The sequence below is a fragment of the Brachycentrus maculatus genome, unplaced genomic scaffold (genome assembly GCF_059751285.1).
Source record: "Brachycentrus maculatus isolate JH-2025_06_01 unplaced genomic scaffold, ASM5975128v1 h1tg000087l, whole genome shotgun sequence".
In the NCBI taxonomy this organism is placed as follows: domain Eukaryota; kingdom Metazoa; phylum Arthropoda; class Insecta; order Trichoptera; family Brachycentridae; genus Brachycentrus; species Brachycentrus maculatus.
The window spans coordinates 520,274-545,099 of NW_028280841.1; the positions used below are offsets into that span (position 1 = coordinate 520,274).

Genomic DNA, 24,826 nt, shown 5'->3' on the forward strand with positions numbered 1-24,826 from the left:
TTTATTAATAAATTTTCTGTTTATGTAAGCCAGTATTGATTTTTTTGTTCTCTTCCCATGCGCCATCTATCCATATTAGCACCGAATTAGTAGGAATTTTATCGTAGCTGCAGGAATATGGCAAGTAAACACAGTACGAGATAACTCCTAGTCGGCGTCCTAGCAAAGAACGCAATCTATGGGTTATCTCGTAGTTGGCAGTGAACGAGTTAACTCAAAAGTTTTCAGGTGACACATTTAGAGTGCTTTAATTTTGTTACGCAGTCGTATCACTAGCTATTTTAGAATATTTCAAATTGTAAATGAAAATACTTGTTTTTTACCACTTGAGTATTATACATATTTACTATTAACACATTATTATTCACTTGTCGATGAAAGCAACTGTAGCTTTCAAAACTAGTCATAAAAATAAATATAATACTGAAGTGGTAAAAAACAAGTGTTTTCATTTACAATTTAATAATATCTTACCACAAAGTGAATGCCGAAACAATAAATAAAATAATCAGAATAATTTGATGGTTTGTGGTCTCAGGAATACACTTATGTACAGGTACAGGTGTTCTCCAGAATATTATAGCAAAAAAACCTCACTTAAATGTGCCAAATTTTAATTGTGACATTGTTCTCACAAATTAAGAATGTGGATTAAAGGTTTTTTTTCATAACACCTTAACAACCGCATGTGAAAGTATGAGATATACGTCTATAACCGCATCAGCAATTTTGTCCGAAAATTCATCTGTAATAAATATAGAGGCAAAACCATCTACATTTTCAAAGTTTTCCGGTATTTTTTTAACTGGAGTTCCACGAAAGCTCTGATTGTTTCGTGGAGTGTCGGTGTCTGACCAGTTCGTATCATCAACATCCCCGGCAGAATCATCTTCGGAATCACTCAAAAACCATTAGCATAACCCAAGGACCTCTTATGCTTCTCTAATTATTTCAGAATCAATATCCGCTTCACTGTCACTTCTCTCAACATTACTAGTATCTTCCGAAAAATTATCCAAACAAATTCGGTCAGACCATAAAAAATATCACAGACACTCAAGATAAGATTTGGAAACGGCCGAATCTAGGTAAAATTTCAGTCATAAAATTTTAGAAATGAGATACAAACGTTCATGAAATCAACTCATAGACATGACACAAAGCTTTTTAAGTAGCGTGAATTCATTTTCGAATGAACAATGTCTAGATTTTCTCAATAGAGTTTGACTACTTACAATCCCGCGATAATGCAAGACCAGTCCCTGGAGGTCAGTTCAAATTTCCGCGCAAACACGGGGCCGGTCGTTATGGTGTTAAAACAAAATTGTGATGGATGGATTTGCCTAAATGCTGACAAACAGAGATTTTTATATTAACCTTCCCCTCCCGGTGATATGTATTTACTACAACTGAACTTTTCAAATGAGAATTATGAATTGTGAAAACTTCAACTCTGGTCAACAAAAGCAACATTTAGGAATTTTCACATATTTCATGTTTTTAATCCACATTTTCATGTGGTGTACAAAATACATATCACCGGTGCACGCGGAAGTTTTTAGCACCGTAAGGAAAGGGTCAACATAGAGCTTTATGGTTATGTTACGCCTCGGTCCAGTGCACCGTGTTGCGGTAGAACCAGGGTGTGGTCAGCGGCCCGAGGAGGAAGAACCACGTTACCAGTCCCACTGTGAACAGCGCTGTTATAATCATCCGCTGTCTGGTGGGGTATTGGAGTATGTCAACGAAGATTGGCAGGCCCATGTGATTGCAAAATGCATGTGCTAGTAGCGGCGCCACTAAATGTCCTGTAATAACAAAAATATATTTGGTACATTTGACTCACGTGGAAATTTACTGTTTTGATGTTATTTATCCATCTGTATATTAGTGATTTTACACTCTAATAATTATTTAATATTACCCTTGACTGGTTCCTGAAGCGCAGGAGTGATCACCTTGCTTTTATGTAAGTAACGATCAAGATAATACTGTGTCAATATGATGCAGTGTCCTTTGCACCATTAGGTGCGGATAAGGGTTAGAAGAAGAATATATTTCATCTGAGGCTACTGGTGACAGTGGCGTGCACAGAGAATAAACTAGGGTAGCCAGTAGAAATAGGTAGCAAGGTAAGCTAGGTACTACTTACTAGGGTGGGCAGTAGAGGTAGGTAGTAAGGTAGGCTGGTACTACTTAGTAAGGTAGGGTAGGTCATTACCTACCAGTACCAGTGTTGCGTTTTTATATGTCACGTGGGTAAGTTAGAATAGGCACTGCTTTTCTGCCTATATGGAAGGCATGCTTCTGCTAGTGACCCAAACCACCCAATAACTCGTATTTGCCTGTGGGTAGCTGTTACAAACACATTTTCATTTTATAAAAGAAAATATGAAAAATAGAGTATTTCATTTACCTGTTCTTGCAAAAAGGAATGCTGAGTACACACCAAAAAGTGTGGTATAAAGAAACTGGAAACCTGAATAGGAAAAAAACATTTTATTACTTATTTCATTGGAATTAAGTTTACTGAATTTTATAGTACTTTGTAAGGAATGAAGAGATAAGGCGTAGGACGCAGCAAATATTGGTCACAACTGTCGTCAAGAAAAGGCGATTTAGTTAGCTTGGCCATGTACTCCGTATGCCTCCCCAGAGCCGCCATCAAGCTTGCCTCTTTTACAAGGTATCAGTTTCGCGCCGCCTAGGACGACTGCTGACAATTCGTCGGCAGTTCTCGTCAGAACTTTGGGGTGCGGACCTGACTTGGAAGGATGCGAGGGAGCTGGCGGCCGGCAGAAAAGCTTGGAGACAGTTTGTGGACTCCATATGCTCCACAAAGGGAGCAGATATAGTTTAATGATAATGATGAATTTAATAATGTATTTTTATTAATAATATAAATGTATAAAAGAGTTGTACGATACCATTGAATTTATGATAGCTATTCCCCCTTTGAGAGTAATAACAAAGTGACAATAATAACCAGCAGAATAATACATGGTGCTTTGATTTAAAATAAAGTAATAAAATGTTAAGTAACTAAAAAATAAAAATGGTTGACATGTTCACTGCGTATAAAACTACACTTTCATTTTAATCAACGGTCTTGTTTATTATTTTGCGTCCTCAAACTACATGCTCCTAACGGATATAGTTGAAAATTTTTAAAAAGTCCCCACTTTTTTAAAAAGCCTTTTAAATACATATTATCTTTATTCAGAACTTAAAACTTACATTATACATAGTATGTACGACGAGAAATAAACTTCTCTTGGGGATGGTGTGATCAGAATCACAAGATTAAAAGCATTTCTAAAATGATAAAAAAATAAAACAAAAATGTATGTACACTTACAAGAAATTTGAATGGTACTCATCAAATCCATTCCGTTTTGCAGTTTCTCGATCATGTGATGAAAATGTGCTGAAAATAGAATAAAGCATGAAATTATTTTTTGAAACAATAAAATGACTGACTTTGTAAAAAAAATCACTTAAAATCATGGAAATTCTGAAGTTCAAAACTCCAAAGATAATATGAATGTTGGTATTTTTATCTATGGAGTGAAATGGAAAATATTTTTCTATGGAAGATAGTGGCTATTCACTTTTTAGCATTAGAAATCTAGCAACAGCAAGTTCCTACTTAGGCTACAACTTTATAAATTTTATGGCCTGTTCTTACTTGAAAGTGGGTTTACTCTTTATTTATAAAGTTACTATAATTTCATGTGTAATTGCATGAGTTAATACAATTCAATGATTCAAGTTAGCAAAAATTACTTAGTGTTTAATTTTACTTGTGAGTTTACATAGGATATGAGTTTACTGAGATGAAAATCGGCAGCAAAATCAAGGTCTACAAAAATTGTGTCCGACCCATCATGACGTATGGAATCGAAAGTAGAGCGGACACCGTTGCCATAAAAACGCGCTTAAGAAGCATATCAGGCAAGAGTCTTCGAGATAGAATAAGAAATGCCAGGATCAGGGAAATATGGCGCATGTGAGGAGAATGGAAATATCCAGACTCCCCCACATCGCACTGTACGGCCAACACCATGGTAGACGACTCCCGGGCAGACCACCAAAGAGATGGGTCGATAGCTGGGAATCGACATCGCAGGAGGCTAATCCCTCTTAAAAACAGGCCACAAGGCCTTTAACAAGATGAAGAAGAAGAAGAAGAAGAAGAAGACAAAAGTAAACTCTTCTTCTTTTTCTTCGAACCCTTATCCGCACCCAATGGTGCATAGGGCACTGCATCATATTTATGCGGTTATCTTGATCGTTACTTATATAATCATAATATTTAATACATATTAGAGTGAAAATCACAACTATTTATTTTCACATTGAGTCAGTGTGACAACCCTGTTTGACAGTAAGTACTCACCAATCCCAAATATCAATGGGCAGACTATGATGGCGGACACCGGAGATAGGCACTGCAGCAGGATGGGCATCATGCAAGCCCGGAAGGTGAACTCCTCAGAGAGCGGGGCGACTATGTGGTTCCGCACCCATATCAAGTCACCTAAGTTGTTCCACCAATACATTGGTTCTGAAAACAAATTGCATCAATTTTTATTTTTTATTTTTTACTTTATTAACATTTTTTTCACCTGGTTTACCAACTTCCACAAATCCTTATCCACACCCCAACTGTGCATAGGGCACTGCATCATATAAACGCAGTGTTATCTTGATTTTAAACACATGAAGGAAAGGTGATCAGCCCTCCGCTTCAGGCACCAGTCCAGGGTAATAATGAATAGATATTAGAGTGAAAAAATCACTTATATTTATTTGACCCCCCTCCTGGAAATCGAACCCTGGATCTTCAGAAAGGTAGCCGAGCGTGCTGACCATTACGCTACGGAGACTATTACTTTAAGATTTTGCCCACAGATGTCACTAGAAGGATATTATTAACCAGAACAAAACAACATGTGGCACTGAATATAAAGAACACATTGAGACTGGTTGTGTGTTTAGACTGCTACTCAGCGATATCACTATTACCGATTTCACCATGTCAAGATACTAGGATACGCTACCTGTTACCAGATACTAGTCTGCTCTTAGTATCTCGTAGTATGCGCTGCCGCGGTACGCTAAATTATTTTGCGTGCCGTATCAAAATACTTACATTTCAAATGTTTCTTTAAATTAGAAACACTTGTTTTGAAGGATAGTTTTTTTGCATATTATCGCACTGCTTATTTGTTTGCTTCAGAAAGCACATAAAAGTATCTCCAAACTTCAAGAAAGAGATAGTTTTACAATATACAATGCAAAACGAATGACCGGCAAGGCATTGATAAGCTAAAATAAGTTTTATGTTTTATAAGTGACAGTGTTATCGCTGGTTATATTCGTTTGAAACAGATTTGTGAGATTTGACTAGTGGCTAGTGGCTAGTATATTGTACGTATTACAGCTCCATACAAGTATCATGATAGAATGATATCTTGACGTATCATAGTATTTGTACCTGTGACTGATATACTAGGAACACCTCTAATTGAGACCTCCAAAATAATATTATATTTAAATACTTTGGGTAATAAAGAAATATCTCTGTTAACTTTTTGTTTTAAAATTTCTACTAGTTTACAATTTATAACCATTTAATAAAATAAAAATTGCCTGTTTATTAAATTTAAATTACCTATTAAATTCAATTCAATTCAATTTATTTAATAAAAAAAATAATATATACATAACAAACAATATTCAAGGCGTAAATATTATAATAAAAGTAAGCAATAAGACTTAAAGGTGTAGAAGAATCCCGCTTCGGAAAACTCCTTCGGACACATGGAACAGATCAATATCCAATGTGATATTGTTCAACATAGCGGTAGCTCTTCCTACAGGCATAACCATCGGCAGGTTGGTCCTGTGTATAGGAATGTGAAACAATCTATGCCGACGCTGTCTTAGGTAACTATCGGGAACATACAGACCAATGCTCTGGATAATTTCAGGATTATCAATTGTACTGCGCAACAATCGATAAAAATGCGTAATCAAATACACATTCCTTCTAGTCTCTAAACTATTGTAGCCAAGCATACCCTGGAGAAACTGGGTCGGGTAGAGCCAAGGATAATAGCCGTACTCTCTCATGTAGAGATACCTCAGAAACTATTTATTTGTTGAGGTATGCTTCCCTACTGGCGGCAAGTATACTTACTACAATCTTAAAATAAATTTATTTAAAAAAAGGATAATCGCACACCTGCATATACTTTCCCCATTCCTGAGAAATAATGAATGCTGAGGGGCCCCAAATACAGAATCATGGTAAGCAGTAGAGGCAAAATGATGGCTTGAATTAACCCATCAAGTCTCAACCCCATCTGCTCCATGAGAGAAGCTCTCTCCAGGTCTTCATCTGTGAGCCAATACCACACAAATCGAGGGGACACCAGCATCATAAGAATCACACTGATGAATCTCCGTTTTATGGTGGTCGGATGATCTCTGGAAAAAAATGTAGAAAAATTGATTAAACAAACAATTTTTGTACTACCATTTTTTCTAAGCATAGTGCATAGTCGAAGTCATTCGAAGCATAGTCTAGAATTTCACTAGAGACATCTATTGGTGAAATGAAACACCATCCCATTTCACCCTACCATTTTTTCTTCTTTATTTGAGTATTTATTCACCGATTTTTTTAACCCTTATCCGCTTCCAATAATGCATAGGGCACAGCATCATATTGACACTTGAGTGTTATCTTGATTGTTACTTACATGAAGGCAAGGTGATCGCTCCTGCGCTTCACAGACCAGTCCAGGGTAATATTAATGTAAATATAACTAAACTAACTAACCATCACGCCGCTTCGCCGAAGGGGTAGGCAGAGAGAATCAAACGCTACACCACTCTGTCTTTGAAAACATTCTTCGCCTCTTCTACATTCATGCATGTCCTCATACATACCCAACGATTATTACGACTCCTGACCCGGCCGCTTTCAAGTACTTGACATACCTGATTGTGCTAAGTTTTCCTCAGTCTTCCTCTGCTTCTTTTTCCAACTACATTCGCCTCATAAATATTGGAGTGTAAAATCACCAATACTTATTTTCACCCCCCCTAGGAATCGAATCCGGAACCTCCAGCACGGTAGCTAAACAAGCTAATCATTACACTATGGAGGTGGACATAGTTTACGGACTTAGTTCATCAAAATATTATACAATCAAATTTCCATCAGAACGAAAAGTTGAATGTTTTTTCATTTGTCATACAAAAATGTTATTAATATTTGAATACAAATGTGACATAAGTGTAAGTGCGTAATAACTATTATTTGTTGTGTGGTAATCGATGTAACTTGTTTGAAGTTAACTTACATTTCTTCTAGTGTTCAGATGATTTTTACAATGGTAGCGATACAACATTGTAAATGAATCATGTCTGACACCGTCAGTTAAAAAAATTAAAACACATTTTTTAATCCATCTTACAAACTAGAATAAAATTACAACCCGACAATTCATTCAAACATGCTCTATTTATATTTGTATGTAGAAATCATATGACTCATCATCAGTTCTATAACAGTATTTTCCATTCAAATACAGGACTCAATGATGAGTCATGGTAACAACCCATGGATATATCACTAAGTTTATGTTCGCCTCCATAGTATATTGGTTAGCACGTTTGGCTGCTGTGCTGGAGGTTACCAGTTCGATTTCCAGGCGAGGGGGAGTCAAAAATAAATTATATTTCACTGTAATTTTTATTTAATATAACCTTGGGCTGGTGCCTAAAGCCCATCATTAATCACATTATCTGCACATAATTAAGTGTATAAATAACAAACCTTTGATATGATACAGTGCCCTATGCACCATAAGGGTTAAAAGAAATCATTGTTAAGATGTTTTAAATTATACAAAGAAAACACAAAACTAAAAATTGTATCCTGTGAAAAAATAGTAATGTGATATTCCTTTTTTAAGGGGTCACACAAAAAAACCATGGGTACCAACTAAGAAACTAAGTAGAAATTTTAATTCAATATTACTTGGTGCATCATTTTAACCTATTAGACATTTTTCATTATTTTTTTAAAGAACATTTTGAAATATAAAGTATAAGTATATATTTCATTTTTCACCAAAAATATTTGTTGTAAAAAAAACATTTTATGTCATTACTTTCTTTGTAGATAAAATAAAAACGCAATTTTATTGTAGAAAATTTATATATAAATAAATCAAAACAGCTGATTCCTCCGTGCGTTTATCACTCGCATGAATACAGCAGCCATTCTAGTAAATGTAAAAATCATGAAGGCTTATTGTTTCTTCAAAATTGATATGTCTCATCCGGAAAATGATGTATCATGAAAGTAAACATAGGAATAATAATCGTTATCAATATAATTTATTTAAATATGCGCGAAATCACCTTCAAAATTCAAATTGTTCAGTTGGTTCCGAACTGTGTTTCAAAAATGGAACGGAGGAAAACATCATAAAATGTATGTGCTTATTGTACAAACCTGCCGTGTGGTGAACTCCAAACATAAAGACTCGCAACATAAATGATAGATAGAATAACACAAGCCCCAATCGACGAAAAGCATGAAATTAAAAGCCCCATTTTGACATTTAGTATCCTCGTTCCTCAAGTGTCACATTCTTATTTTTAGAAATTCTTCGGTTCTGAGGTTGGCTGCCATGTACATTAATTCGGACGGATACGCCTAATTTCAGAGCAGTTGCGGTCGGTAAAGTCCAGTGTCGGTCGTTGCGAGTGCATCCTGCCACACTGAAACCATATTTTCCCTTTTATATTAACGCAATTCGAATGAGGGTGTTATTTATATATCGTAACATGAAAATTGATTAGTTTCCAATGTGTTCGTACTTTCTCCCGTTGACTGCGCGATCTTCGTTCGCCTTCTACTACAAACAGAAAATGGCTGCCAATGTTAGTGCGGGTGTCTCCTTTGTTTAGGACTCGAATTCGGAGGTGAAAAGAAGTCCTGGAAAATATGCCTAGTGCCACGTTCTCGTCATCACGCTCATATGTACGCAGATCGCGAAGAAAAGGTGGAAACAGACTACCTCTACCTTCACGAACCCAATCGGGTAAGTAATTCCGTTGTTGGACTCGCCTCACGATCGTGTCTGGGCGACGGAGCCTGTTTATTGACAGATTGCTCGCCTATCTCGCTGCGGGAAATCGTTTTGTTACCCGATCTTTACGCGCTGATTGCTCTCGAACAATGCCTCCGATATGTATCGATTATTTAACACGCAAATAGATAATTCATAGGCGGTTTTATTTATCCCTTTTTAACAGTTTTCTAAAGGTTGTCCTTATTGTACTTAGGATTGCGGCCGCATTCCCACGATCCCATGCGTCATACGACCGCTCCAGGTTTTATTTCCGATTTGTATTCAAATGCGTTCAATTCTAACGACGATTATACGATTATTACGATGATATAAGCCGCGAATAATGTACATAACATATTCCGTTCTCCCCGGACGGATAACGCGTTCATCTGTCACTCCGAACATTATGCTAAACAGCTCCCAATTATCAATATACATCGATTCAAACTGTACATACTGAATTCAAGTAGACTTTACTCAAAAACGTCGCGATAATGTCGAGTGATATTACGAATATTTTCGCTAAATTGGAAAACTAAATGGGATATTTCGTGACCTCTGTGTTTTTTGTTTTGCCCATCAGTCATCATACGTACTATTTACGGTTGACAGAAAGGTCATTATTTTGAAGTGTTATTATGCTGAACATATTGTATTGTATCATTTTAATTGAGTCGACCCACAGTACAAATTTATTTGATAAATTTTCAGGTTCATATCAAAGACTTAATTCAACAATAATTGTTGATGCAAAAAACATTATAACATACATATTTATGCGTCAATCTTATTTCAGGTATTTTTTTTATTCTTAAAAAAACGGCACTGTTTCGTTAAAATGAAATTAATTTATTCAAGTAGTTTCTAACTGGAATTTTACACATTTATGTTGGTATTACGAGTTATGTTATCAGGAAGATATTTTCGACATGTCTTCCATGAAGATGAGAAGGGAAATGTCCAGAATTCCACATTCCTTTCTCAAAAATCACTTCCTTGTCTCTCGTAGTATCTATAATATCTTCTTGATTATAATATCTGCCAAGCTTTAAACCTGTATTTGTGTACAAAGATTTAAAATTGACTCCGGCCTGATGCCAGCGGCACGTATACCACCATGTCACATATATCTTCAACCACATTGAAGGCAAGGTAATCAGTCCAGCAATCGGGATTCGTACAAATAGAATTGAAATTCGTTTGAAGGGATACTGTTGATGTAAGTAAAAGGTGAGGACTCATTCAAGTTTAAAAACCTAATGACCTTTACCAAATAACTAATAACCAGATTGAAAAAAATATGTTTCTTACAAAGCTGAAGCTGTAGATAGATCGCTCTTTTGGTGCAACAATGGCGTAATTACACCTTTAGAAATATTACAGGAGATGCCATTCAGACGTTGTAGCAACAGAAATGACGCCATTTTACTCAATTCTACAATGACACACGCGCCATCTCGCAGCATTTCACCTCAAAATCAATTCTATCCATGTTTCGGTAAAAAAATACGAAAGTTAAATATGTCAAGATGTGCGGAAAGACGAAAATAGTCTTTCCGCACATTTTGACATTAAACTTTTTTTTTAAAGTGTAATTACGTCATTGTTGCACCAAATGAGCGATATATTGATTCTTCCACATCCATTACAAATCACACCAATCCCAATTTTTATTCCACCGCTGTTATGTGATTTGAATGAAGTCACATGATAGAGAGATAATCAGTCCTCTGCTTGAAATTAACATATTGAATCTTCCAGATTAACATATTGAATTGTGGCAGTAAAAATACATTAATTTTCTTATTGACCCAGTTGGAAATTGAGTCTCGGACTTCTGGCGTGGTACTCAAATGAGTCAACCGATAGATGAAGACAGAATTTGAAATGCATTATTCCGTTTGTAAAATACGTGTCCGGCCCTAAGTGGATGATTATCCTCCGTTCCGCCGGATCTTGACCCAAGTTAAGGGCAGCATTTTATTTGGTGTTTTAAGTTTCTCAATTTGAGATTAAACATCTTTTTTTATGAAGGAAGATGGAAGTCTGAGTATCCCAGGGCTTATGACCTAGAATTAGGCTGGATAGTGATTACGTTATACATTTATGTAATATTCACCATTCTGCCCATTATTGAACATCCACATTACGTTAGTGTCCGCCTCCGTGGTGTAATGGTTAGCTTGTATAGCTATCGTCATGAAGGTCCCAGGTCAGATTCCCAGGGGAGGGTAAAAATAAATATTAGTGATGTTACACTCTAATATTTATTCAATATTACCCTGGACTGGTCCCTAAAGCGCAGGAGTGCCTTCATGTAAGTAACGTTTGAGATAACACTGCATCAATACAATGTAGTGCCCTATGCACCATTGGGTGCGGATAAGGGTTAGAATGAATGAATGAATATAGTGGTTATTTAATAAAATAAAAAATATATAAAAAAATATGTTTCTTACAAAGCTGAAGCTGTAGATAGATCGCTCTTTTGGTGCAACAATGGCGTAATTACACCTTTAGAAATATTACAGGAGATGCCATTCAGACGTTGTAGCAACAGAAATGACGCCATTTTACTCAATTCTACAATGACTATATAATATATATATATTGGGTTGATGCAAAAGTTTTGACCGTTTTTTACATATAATTTATTTTTTTTATTTTTTATTATATGTATTATTTATTTAATAAATTATATAATTTCCATCGGTTCTTTTAACCTTCTCCCATCTTTCTATCAACTTATTAATATTAGTACTAAAAAATTCCGTAAATTTTCATGCGAAAAATGATGTAAGGGATGTTTTTACCTGCTCTATTGTGTATTTTTTTTCATCATTTAATTTTTTTTGCTGTGATCGGAATAAATGAAAATCAGAAAGAGCAAGATCTGGAGAATATGGTAGATGCTTGATAACATCCCATTTTAACTCATTTAGCTTGTGTTGGGTCATCATAGCCACACGTGGTCGCGCGTTGTCGTGATGAAACTACCCCTTTTCTGTTTACCAATTCTGGTCTATCCTTTTGAAGGTCCATGTTCAATTTGGATAATTGCTGACAATATCGTTCTGTTGTACTTATCTGATCGTGTTCCAAGAGTTCAAAATACACAATACCCTTATTATCCCACCAAACACAAAGTAGAACTTTTTTTATGGATTTCGGCCTTCGAAGTTGTTAATGGGGCTTGTCCAGGTATAGCCCAATGTCTTTTTCTTGTCACGTTGTTGTACACAACCCATTTCTCATCTCCCGTCACCAAACGATGCAAAAAAGGTTCATATTTTCGTCTCGCACTCAAAGCAACGCACGTTGAAACACGATCCAATAAATTGGCAGCCGACAATTGATGAGGTATCCAAACGTCGTACCGCGAAACCATTTCCATACGCTTAAATGTCTTAATACGGTTGTTTGGTTGACTCCCATCATTGACACAATCTCCCTGATGGTTAGACGTGGATTGGTGTCAATTATGACTTTTAAATTGTAGTCATCAGACTTCAATGGCCGCCCGGTACGTGGTTTATCAATGAGTGAAAAATCTCCAGATCGGAATTTTGTAAATCATCTTCGTACCTGTCGAACTTTGATGACATCTGCTCCATACACTTCACAAATGTTTTTGGTTGCCACACTCGCGGTATTGTCTTTACGGAATTCATAAAGTAAACAATGAAGTAAATGCACTTTATCGAGCGACATTTTGAAAAAATACAAGGGGTCTCTACTGTACTCTGGCTAGGCCAAAACTGAATAGAAAGTAGAAGGAAAGCATCCTTAATACAATGGAATCATAAAAAAGTAGATACTATTCATAATTTTTTTTTAAAAAATTTTTTTACCTGGGATCATAAAAAACGGTCATAACTTTTGCATCAACCCAATATATATATATATATATATATATATATATATATATATATATATATATATATATATATATATATATATATATATATATATATATATTATGCAATGCCAGTGGATTCCTTTCACACGCTAGTTCTTAGTTCATAGATTTGTAATTATGGCTGATTGTGGTGCCGTCAGTCTTTTATTTGGTTTGTCCATCATGTGGGAGACAATCTTATGAGCTTTCTCTAGAAACTCGTCGTCTGGTAATATGGCGAAAGTATGAAAGTTTTGCTTTTTTAGCACGTTATGGAGGCTTCCAACAACTGATTTTTTGTAGAATGAAATGTTACAGAGTTCTGGTGGAGTATTAAAGATTTATTTATAAATGCGCGAAGAGATTTTGTATTTTACCATTTCGGATAAGCATAACAGTACAAGCTTTCGAAGCAACGGTTGTTATTATCAGCTGTGGTAAGACTTCTTCACAGGACAGGATAAACCAATCTAAAACACATTTTCATTTTTATACCTTATCTATACGAACATGGCAAACAAAAAAACATGTGTGATTCATACCGGCAAACCATAATATGAACATTAAGAATATTTCTTTTCTAATGATAACAATACTGGTACTTGATTTATTACTTCATTTGTCGCTATAATTGTTTCAATTGATTCATCCTAAATATTTTTCTTATTATATCCTCGGGGGACTTCAATACTTTGCAGAGTTCGAGGTTGTACAAGTGAGAGTGTACGACCCCGAGAATCCCGATCATTGCTGCTATTTTCATCTTCTTACATACTATTCCTCCTCCTACAAAAAAAGATTAGTTAAGTTTGGTCCTATAAAAAAATGCATAAAAAAATAATCGAGCGACTTGGAGATGTTTCAAGATGCATGGGAAAAGAGTAAAGTAATAGACACTATGATAAAAAGAAACCTAGATCACTTTGGCCATTTTGTGACGGGAGAAAAATAGAAAATAGTATGTATTATATTACGAGGTAAAGTGGGAGGTAATGCGGCATAAGAATAAGAATTGGGTAAAAACCTATGTGAATAGTTCCACTGTACCACTAAGTTTAGAGCGAGCGGTCTAACGCCAATCTCTTTTCAACCATCCAGTCTCCTATTCTCTCAATATTGATCAATAATTTCATATTTCTCTTCGTGGTTACAAAAATAAAATGCATATTGTCTAATATGTTTTCTACATCTTTTGTATAGATAAGGCATAAAGAGCAGAGTAGAATAGCTTATCAGTTGTTGAAACTGAAAAATAAGAAGAAATTATAATTAATTGTTATTATTAAGAAAGAGAACCATTATAATGTTATCTGTTGTAAAATGCAACCTAATTATTCCAGACATTTGAACAATAAAACTATCGACCGCTTCATTTCTTGGGGCCAATTCTTTACTAATTTAATGACTGCATGTTGGTAGAAAAATTAATATTTCTTTAGGCTGATAATGTTCTTTTGTGATGCAGTTTCATTCATAATGGTGGAACGCAAATCGTAAAATATAAGTCCAATATCGTTGCTATATACAGTGATACCTCGCTAAGGGCGGGTAATATTGTTGCTATATACAGTGATACCTCGCTTAGCGCGGGTAATCCATAATCCAAAATGGCGCACTAATCGAATTAGCGTTAAACGGAGTCTATTTGACAATGTCATAGCAAAATAAAAAAATTAAGTAACTACGCAGTGTTCAATTATCGCAATTTCATATACAAAGAGTAATGCGTTTCAAAAGTGAGAGGCTGTTTCTGTCAACGTCAAGTATTATTGTTATTTACAAACTAAATAATAATAAAAAAAATAACCATTAACAATAATAAAAAAATTCATTGTTTAAATGCGTTTAGCTTTATCATTTTAGAAATTAAGACCGCAATTCTAAAATTAGCTTCAGGAAGAAGGGTGGAAATTAGGTTGGGAAGTTGGATTCAATTCAATTCAATTCAATTCAATTTATTCAATAAAAAATATATATATATACATAACAAACAATGATTCCTGCCTGTGTTAAGCTATTTAGAAAGTTGGACACTGAAAGAACGTACAGTTTGCATTCCCTACATCTTGTCCACATTGCCAATATGGTGACGTGACGCATGGTCGGTTGTATTAATAATATGCGGTGTTGTGTGTTGCAGTAGAGGCGCCATGCGAGGCGGGCCCGCTGCACGACGGGCTGCCGCCGCTGGGGGGCGGCGCGGCGCAGGGGGCCCCCGCGGCCGCCAGCCCGCCCGCGCCGCACTGCAGCCCCTACGACCTGCGCCGCAAGTCCCCGCCCTCGCACCACGCCGAGCCCGGCACCTCCGCCTGCATGCTGCCCGCCCGGAAGCGCCCCCGCACGTGAGCACCCCACCTTACACACTACACACATGCTCAGTATAGGGCCATTGAAGAGTTATCAAACATATCGTAGTCGTACAGGAGAAAGTGACCAACTACCAAAACGTAAAATGTTCAGGAGGGCCATTTAAATCACTCTTGCTTGGCAAGAAAATAAACACCAATGCAGTTAGTCATTTTTAACAAGTCAATATATTATACTTCCAAGGTTAAAATCCTTTGGGATTTTTTAAGGGCAATATTAAGCTAGTAAGATATCAAATAGTCAATGATCACGTTTTTGTAAAACAATGCACTTGGTCACTTTCTCCTGTATGACTACGATATAGGGCTATTGAAGACATGTATCCAACAAAATGCTCTTAAGATCTGCTGAAGTCAGTCAATTGTTACTAGAATAATTTTTTTTAATAACCGGCTACAAACGACTAAGCCTTGTTTGTTTTAAGTGAAAAAATAATGCGGATTACTTTTCGAGACGAGATTAATTTGCCAAACTTAGTTCTCGACTTTGATCAACCAATTTAAAAACCATTATGATGCTTTTTCTAAAGAAATATTGCATACATAATATACTAACATTATAAAGATTATACCAAATGTTTTTGTTCAGCAGTGATGTTTTTTTTTCCTTTGTTGGCATTTAAAAAAGATATTAAATATAATAAATATTTTTTAAAAACCATAATTTACTATTTTCAACCTATAAAACTTGCTTTTAAACTGACTTAAAAATCATGATATTTAGATGTCATAAAGAGATGAAGTATCTCTTTATACTAAGGGTATATGGAAATCTGAATCATTAGCTCACTTTGATTACCCTGCCTATTCAACAAAAAACAAAAAAAATCATTTTTTTGTCATGTAAAGCGTGTCTTTTTTTGTCCGCCTCCGTAGTGTAATGGTCAGCATGCTCGGCTACCGTTCTGGAGGTCCGGGGTTCGATTCCCAGGGGGGTCAAATAAATATAAGTGATTTTTTCACTTTAATATTTATTCAATATTACCTTGGACTGGTACCTGAAGCGGAGGGCTGATCACCTTTCCTTCATAAGTCAACGATCAAGTTAACACACTATCTGCGGGAAGGGTAATTTTACTTTTTCACTTGACTCGTCGTAAATTGCGTGTAAGTTATTTTTACGCATGACTTTTGCGACATCTTTTGATCTCATATCGATGTATACAGTATGGTTAAATGTTATCACTTCTTTTCAGAGATGTTTATCTCTATTATGAGCGTGAATCCATCCGCAGATAGTGTGTTAACACTGCCATGATACAGTGCCCTATGCACCATTGGGGTGCGGATAAGGGGTTTGAAGTTTGAAAGCGTCATTATGGAGATGACAGTGATTATGACGATGAAGAAATGATTGAATGGCAACGTTGGTCCGCAGGTCGCTGTCGCAGGGCGTGGACGCGTGCAACGTGTCGGCGTACCTCCAGTACGAGCTGCCCGACGAGGTGCTGCTCTGCATCCTGTCTTACCTGGTGGAGCAGGACCTGTGCCGGGTAGCGCAGGTCTGCAAGCGCTTCAACACCATCGCCAATGACACGGAGCTGTGGTGAGTGTCCACACCCCCCCCAACTCACTCACATTGAGCATAAGTGTACGGTGCTTGAGAATGATGCGAAATGCATCGAAACACGTGTCACAATGGATTTTTAAGCATTAGTGGTATTTACTAAGTAAAACTTAAATTAAAAAAAATTATCAATGATGCATCGAAACACGTGTCAATGCATTTTAAGAAATATTGGTATTTACTAATTATGCCTCCGTGGTGTAATGGTAAGCGTGTTTAGCTACCGTGCTGGAGGTCCCGGGTTCGATTCCCAGGGGGGGTTGAAAATAAATATTAGTGATTTTACACTATAATATTTATTTCATATTACCCTGGACTGGTACCTGAAGTGCAGGAGTGATCACCTTGCCTTCATGTAAGTAATGATCAAGATAACACCGCATCAATACGATGCACTGCCCTATGCACCATTCGGTGCGGATAAGGGTTAGAAGAAGAATTATAAACGTTTATTTACTTACTTTTGATACATATTGGGCAAAATTATTTTATTTGTTTAAATGGTAGATATTTGACGAGAGATACCAAAAAACATTGTATATATCAGAGTTGGGTTTGCGGTTACCTTTGATTAGTATACGACCCTAATTAGCATACTAATTAGGGTCGGGGTTGATGAAAAAAACCCCCGACAGCTATGTTTAAAGATACCTTTAACTTGCACTTTCCTAAGAATTCATATTTCCAGAGTTTATTATAACCATTGCAAAGCTTGTTCATGTTACTGAAGAGTCTGTTGTTTGTTGATGTGTAGGAAGAGCCTTTACCAGAGCGTGTTTGAGTATGACTTGCCGCTGATGCACCCCGAAGAGTGCCAGTTTGAGTTTGTGGCCCCCGAGGAGTGCGAGGCGGAGAACCCGTGGAAGGACAGCTTCCGGCAGCTGTACCGCGGCCTGCACGTGCGCCCCGGACACACACCCTGCCCCGACTCGCACATCAAGTACTTCAACACCATACGGGTAAGTGCCGTCACCCGCTAATGTTTTTTCTCCCAACATTTTTCCGCAAAAACAACCATACGCGCTTGCATAGCAAAATATTCAGCATCATACTTATGTTTCAAATATCCCCCGTGAAATATTTGAGTGTTAAGTTACAATAAATAAAGTTGTGTGTGGTAAATATAAATACAAAATTTTGAGTGTGTCCAAATACTTGTTTACAAAATCTGGATTATCTCCGTTTACAGGATTATTTTTATATTATTTTTTGACATCTCATCAAAAATGAAGAAGAATATAAAAGTCTATAAAAAGTCCGTAAATGCCCAGACTTCCATATTCTTCTTCATCTTTGATGAGATGTCAAAAAATAATATAAGGAATTGTTTGTAAGCGCTTTTACGCGCTTTCCAATGCCATGCTTGCTAGGCTGTCCATACAAAATTAGCGCGTAAACACCTCAACTTTGTGCTTGTTTCTTTTTATGTCAAGCACTCATTTTAATAATTTGATATATGGAACACCTATGTACATATTTCACACTACAGTGTTCATATTTGGTAAGTCTTTATATCTTTTAACACATTAAACGCCATGGGCGGCACGGGTGACCTCGCCTGTATCGGACCGCAGCGCCAGGTCGCCAGTGACCTCAGTCAAGAGCTATATTCAAAATGCTTTAACTATGCAACCCACCATCAAATCAAAAAGTTAAATAAACTAAATACATTATTATTATTTGAATACGTAAATTATCAAACAGTTTTTTTTGTGAATTTCAAAATTGACAAATTTTAGTTAGTATTGGCGTTTAAGGAAATGTAAATGCAAAAAAATATGGTTTTATCTTTTACTTTTCTTAAAATGTTATGGCCTACCGCAAACAACCTTACTAATATCTCCTGGCACTTAAATGGTGAAAAAAAATATCCAACCTAATCATTATTATTTTTACCAGTTTATGTTAAAAAGTGATAATTTTTGAAAATTGTTGTATTTGTGTCTCCAGGCGGCGTTGGAGTTTGTGGAGGAGCGGGGAGCGGGCGCCAGCGAGGGGCCCGACAGCCCCCCCTCCCCGCCCGCCCTGCTGTTCCTGCACGCCGCCCTCTACCAGGAGGAGTGTCTGGCCATCGACTCGGACATTCAGCTCATCGGTACGCTCCAACATCACTATCCACCATTCCCCAATCTGATACAGAAGCATCTAGGCTTCCCGACAGACCTTCTTTTGCGAAGCAATTTTTTTTTTATTTTATGAACTATGTTGTGAAATTTAAACAAAATTTTAAACAAAATTGTATCCCAATTTTACTGTGAATTTACATTTAAAAGCTTTCAATATCCCTATCACTGCCAATCTTAATAAATACAAATTTGTAAAACCACCACCAAATTTTCTAGAAGTGCCCCGGTGTAGGCAGTGAAAGGGATTAGTAGTTCAGTTACGTATGTACGCTCCGAGTATGTACGTATATAGACTCCGAGTATGTACGTATGTAGACTCCGAGTATGTACGTATGTAGACTCCAAGTATGTATGTATGTAGACTCCCGAGTATGTACGGCGACGTCTCGTCTCCTAATGAGCTGGAAATGAACTTTTGGCAAAAGAACTATTCTTTGGGTTCTTCTTCTTCTTTTTACCCTTCTGTGCACTGCCTCTTCGGTATCCTTCCATTTTTTAAGTCTGTTTCAATTTGCAGCCAGTTTCTACCCCCACAGCGGTGGGGTATTTCGTCGGACCATCTTTTTTGAGATCTACAGATGTATTTTTTTTTACTCATTTTCACATACTTACCAGAGTTAACGTTACAAAACTGTTACATTTCTATCCCAACTATGGTTGATAAAAGCCACATTTAGGAATATTCCCATCTTTTCCGTTTTTAAATCACATTTTCATATGGTGTGTAAGTTTTTAGCACTGTAAGGGAAACGTTAATGCTGTTCATTCTGACAAGAAATTGATTGTTTGGCTTTCCGCTACTTTTTTAAACCATAATGGGTAGTAATGCGGGGTGTTGTCTGGTCCAGGGTGTGCGGCGGGTAACGTGGCGGAGGCCGTGGTGCTGGAGCGGGAGTCGGAGTCCACGCTGACCTTCTCGGACGGAGCCAAGCGCGCGTACGCCGGCCACCTCACGCTCAAGTTCTCCCCCGACGTGACCTCCACCATGCAGCACCACAAGCACTACTGCCTCGAGGTGTCCGACAACTGCACGCCCACCATCGACCACTGCATCATCCGCAGCGCCAGCGTGGGTGAGTGCACTCCCAGACCGTCACAAATACTGGATCATTCTTCTTCTTCTTCTTTCCATGTTCGCTCCCTAGGTCATATTGGCTGTCCAAACTCAAAACACAGTAAGGGACATTTTTTTTTAGTAGTTTTTTTTTGCATTATTGGACTAAGTAGATTCTACTTGGTCAAAAAATGCAAAAAAAAATGTACTATAAAAAAACGTCCCTTACTGTGTTTTAAGTTTGGACAGCCGATATGAGCCTAGAGCATATGATATGGTCTGAATTATTCACCCTAGATAAAATATATCAATATTATAGCAAGATGAAACATCCATCATTTTATATATGAAAGAAGATGGAAGTCTGAGCATCCCGATACCTACAACCAGGCATTTGGCTGGCTTAAGTGATCAATTTATAACGGGCAGAATCGTGAATGTTACACAAGTGTATCAGGCGAGCGCCGTCTCGTAGTTGGGTAGACAGTCGACTGTGAAATAGGGGTTACTGGTTTGATTCCCGCCAATTGCAAAATAAATTCAAGAATGATTTATTTTCTATAGATTTGGGTGATGCATTTTTCATATTTACATTCCCTATCCTTACTATCCTACCAACAGACAAGCCTTTAAAATTAGAGGCTTTGCGGGTTTAATCCTTTAAAAAAAATGTATAAAGTGATCACTTAGGCTAACCAAATGATGCTAATTGTAATCCCTGGGATGCTCAGAACTTAGTCTTTTGTTTACAAGACAATTGATGCTTATCACTAGTTAAGACACCTATAATACTTGTAGTTGAGTAAGTGTGCTATGTGTTGCGTTACTAATTGCGTGTTGTCTGGGGCGCAGTGGGCGCGGCGGTGTGCGTGAGCGGCGCGGGTGCCAACCCGGTGATCAAGCACTGCGACATCAGCGACTGCGAGAACGTGGGGCTGTACGTGACGGACTACGCGCAGGGGGCGTACCAGGACAACGAGATCTCCCGCAACGCCCTGGCCGGCATCTGGGTCAAGAACTTCGCCAACCCCATCATGCGGCGCAACCACATCCACCACGGCCGCGACGTCGGCATATTCACATTCGAGAACGGCCTGGTGAGTGCTTCTTCACTCTCTTCAGGCTCTCCACATGGAGCACTTTTAATACTATTGACATTTTGTGGAAAACTTATGCTGGCACAAATAGAAAAACAAGTTTTCAATGTCAATAATATAAGAAATCTACTCAGAAACTAGCTTAAATAAATAAAAAATAACCTATTTATCTTTAGTGCCTACCTACCTATATATTTGGAGAAAAAAAAACATAGTTGCGGTGGTTTGACTGCTTGAAAATAAGATCTGTTTGTAAATAAGAATCCATAGTACTTCACATGTGCGCTTACCAATATCTTTCTTCTATCCTAGTTGAGGGTTGAGTAAAGTGTATTCCTTATTCCCAGGGCTATTTCGAGGCAAACGACATTCACAACAATCGGATAGCCGGCTTCGAGGTGAAGGCCGGCGCCAACCCCACGGTGGTGCACTGCGAGATCCACCACGGCCAGACGGGCGGCATCTACGTGCACGAGTCGGGCCTCGGCCAGTTCATCGACAACAAGATACACTCCAACAACTTCGCCGGCGTGTGGATCACCTCCAGCAGCAACCCCACCATCCGGCGCAACGAGATCTACAACGGCCACCAGGGCGGCGTGTACATCTTCGGCGAGGGCCGCGGCCTCATCGAGCACAACAACATCTACGGCAACGCGCTCGCCGGCATACAGATCCGCACCAACAGCGATCCCATCGTGCGCCACAACAAGATCCACCACGGCCAGCACGGCGGCATCTACGTGCACGAGAAGGGCCAGGGCCTCATCGAGGAGAACGAGGTGTACTCCAACACCCTCGCCGGCGTCTGGATCACCACCGGCTCCACGCCCGTGCTGCGGCGCAACCGCATCCACTCGGGCAAGCAGGTCGGCGTGTACTTCTACGACAACGGGCACGGCAAGCTGGAGGACAACGACATCTTCAACCACCTCTACTCGGGCGTGCAGATCCGCACGGGCAGCAACCCGGTCATCCGCGGCAACAAGATCTGGGGCGGCCAGAACGGGGGCGTGCTCGTGTACAACGGGGGCCTCGGCCTGCTGGAGCAGAACGAGATATTCGACAACGCCATGGCGGGCGTGTGGATCAAGACGGATTCCAACCCGACGCTCAAGAGAAACAAAATATTTGACGGCAGAGACGGGGGCATCTGTATATTCAACGGGGGCAAGGTAATATTTCAATTGTCTTTGATGCGCCGCTTTCAAAAAGCTATTTTCGTGAAAATTATTTTCCGTTTGTGGCTGTTTCAACTCATGGCAGTGAGATAACACCCAGAGTGTTATCCCAACTCAAAATCAGGAAAAAAGGAATTACATATTTATTGTTTTTATATGAATATTATGAACCAATTTCTTTCTAAGATCTTAACCATATGTACATAATTATCAAATCCCGTCGCCAGCAGTCCGCAGGCGTAAAAAACACCTGTCCGAAATGTGCTAATGTCGACAAAGTTGGTCATGCTGACGATGTTTGCTTTGAGTGAGAGACACTTACTATTAGTTGAACATAGGTTCAGAGCACTCTAGCGGGTGATCAGTCTGTACCTTGTGTTGAGGGCGTCTCGCCCTATGGTTGTGCGGAGTGAAGATGTGTAGTTGACGCTGGGTGTGCGTTGCAGGGGGTGCTGGAGGAGAATGACATATTCCGCAACGCGCAGGCGGGAGTGCTGATCTCCACGCAGAGCCACCCGGTGCTGCGGCGGAACAGGATATTCGACGGGCTCGCCGCCGGCGTGGAGATCACCAACAACGCCACGGCCACCCTGGAGCACAACCAGATCTTCAACAACAGATTCGGCGGTAACAATCACTCATTTCATTTACAAACTTTGAGGTGAAGTCTCTAAGTTTTATATAGGATGTGTCTTCTTCTTTTGTGTCAATCATGTGGATTGGTCTGCAGCAACAAATGAACACTTCCATCACCACTCCAGTCTATTTTGGGGGTGTGTATAATATAACAAAAAATGGAATAAAACCTTTTTCATCACTTTATTTACCAATTTGTCCGCCTCCGTAAAAAGGTTGGTGGACAACTGGAGGTCCCGGGTTCGATTCCCAGGGGGTGGGTCAAATAAATATACAAGTGATTTTTTCACTCTAGTATTTATTCAATGTTACCCTGGTCTCGCACCTGAAGCGGAGGGCTAATCACCTTTCCTTCATGTGTTAATGATCAAGATAACACTGTGTTTATATTATGCAGTGCCCTATGCGCCATTTGGTGCGGATGAGGGTTTGAAGAAGAAGAAGATTTAAGATAAGAATTTGTTTAAGATTTTTTTTTAACCGAGCAAGTTTGTAAAAATAGCAGAATAATGCATAGTTTAATAAAAACTTTCATAATTTCTGTACCAATTGTTAGTTGACTTATCGCTGCCAACAGACAACAACCCTCTCGTATTAACCCGATGGTTGCCAGAGACGAGATATCTCGGCAAATGGCGGAGTGCCCGTATGGCCAGAGACGAGATATCTCGTCAGTACTTTTGATGACGTATTACTCCGCAGTTTTAACTCATGTTGACAATCTGTCAAAAACGGAACATACATTGCCATCAGTTGAAGTTGTCACAAAATATTTTATAAAGTTTTTAAATACTTTTAAGTGATTTATCGGTATCACTTTCGGCTGACAGTTGACAGATGTCATTAGGGCTACCACTCAAACCACTTGAAATATTGATTATTTTAATCGATTGTTTTGAACGCCAGGGGTTTTTATTTTGCTCAATTTTTTTGTGTTTTTCTTATTATTTTAAAATATTCCATTGATAAATAATAGTTGTGTGTTAATATTAAATTTAATAAAAACTTGCGTGTGCGACTTAGTGTGACAACCCTGAAAATTTGAAACTGGTTTAACTTCAAGAATAAAACTCTAACAATCGATGCGGGATATAATATTTGGTAAGTAAATTATAATTCAATAAAAACAACAAAAAAAAAAATCTTTAGACAACTTTTTTTTTTCAAAAAAATACTTGGCCTGTTGAGCACTGCGGCGTAATTTATTTGCGGCTATGAAAAGGTTAATGACCATTTTGAACCTTGAATAAATTATAAATAAGATTTTGTCTCTAATGTCGGTTCGTTTCAGGGCTTTGCCTGGCTTCGGGAGTGTCACCGATGGTGCGCGGGAACAAGATATTCTCGAACCAGGACGCCGTGGAGAAGGCCGTGGGCGGCGGGCAGTGCCTCTACAAAATCTCTTCCTACACTTCGTTTCCCATGCACGATTTCTATAGGTGAGATACTCTACACCAGAGATTCCCAAACTTTTGTGTCTCGTAGACCCTTTGCCATGTTTTTCAATTTTAGGTAGACCTCCTTACCTGATATTGATTTTTAGCAAATTCATTATCTTCAAATGTATTTTTGATAGCCAGTGTATGTAGTGCTACTCACTTTGAAAGATTTAAATTTATAACGGTATGTAGTATGAAGATCAAGTCAAAATTCGCCACGATATCAATACTCAGTCAAGAGAAATTATGATTTGAATCTTGAGTACCGCGCTGACACAAACTGTGTGTCATTAACCCCCATTTC

At 38.2% G+C, this 24,826-nt stretch overlaps 2 protein-coding genes across 4 annotated transcripts in view; one reads left to right on the forward strand and one right to left on the reverse strand.

The window, feature by feature from the left end:
* Sras (Ras converting CAAX endopeptidase Sras) lies at nucleotides 1–8,805 on the reverse strand. 3 transcript variants are annotated; one of them, XR_015837345.1, is made up of 7 exons: nucleotides 8,537–8,751; nucleotides 6,251–6,495; nucleotides 4,400–4,567; nucleotides 3,359–3,427; nucleotides 2,417–2,479; nucleotides 495–1,808; nucleotides 1–311 (listed from the first exon to the last, which is right to left on the reverse strand). XR_015837345.1 is itself a non-coding variant. In XM_088257758.1 (6 exons), the coding sequence occupies exons 1-6, from the start codon at nucleotides 8,635–8,637 to the stop codon at nucleotides 1,603–1,605; spliced, it is 852 nt and encodes a 283-aa protein (XP_088113884.1). In that variant the 5' UTR covers nucleotides 8,638–8,805; the 3' UTR covers nucleotides 13–1,602. The 3 variants fall into 3 exon arrangements, 2 of the variants coding, with proteins under 2 accessions (XP_088113884.1, XP_088113885.1); XM_088257758.1 differs by having other exon boundaries at nucleotides 13–1,808; nucleotides 8,537–8,805; XM_088257759.1 differs by lacking the exons at nucleotides 1–311; nucleotides 8,537–8,751 and adding an exon at nucleotides 7,853–7,961 and having other exon boundaries at nucleotides 1,473–1,808.
* Nucleotides 8,754–24,826, forward strand: part of FBXO11 (F-box protein 11) — a 21,398-nt gene continuing 5,325 nt past the window's right edge. The window contains exons 1-10 of the mRNA XM_088257757.1: nucleotides 8,754–9,128; nucleotides 15,197–15,398; nucleotides 16,801–16,968; nucleotides 17,744–17,948; nucleotides 18,940–19,084; nucleotides 19,964–20,188; nucleotides 21,022–21,266; nucleotides 21,614–22,441; nucleotides 22,894–23,074; nucleotides 24,375–24,522. Coding sequence (XP_088113883.1) covers nucleotides 9,032–9,128; nucleotides 15,197–15,398; nucleotides 16,801–16,968; nucleotides 17,744–17,948; nucleotides 18,940–19,084; nucleotides 19,964–20,188; nucleotides 21,022–21,266; nucleotides 21,614–22,441; nucleotides 22,894–23,074; nucleotides 24,375–24,522 — 2,444 coding nt within the window. The 5' untranslated portion in view covers nucleotides 8,754–9,031. The remainder of the gene's footprint in view (nucleotides 9,129–15,196; nucleotides 15,399–16,800; nucleotides 16,969–17,743; nucleotides 17,949–18,939; nucleotides 19,085–19,963; nucleotides 20,189–21,021; nucleotides 21,267–21,613; nucleotides 22,442–22,893; nucleotides 23,075–24,374; nucleotides 24,523–24,826) is intronic.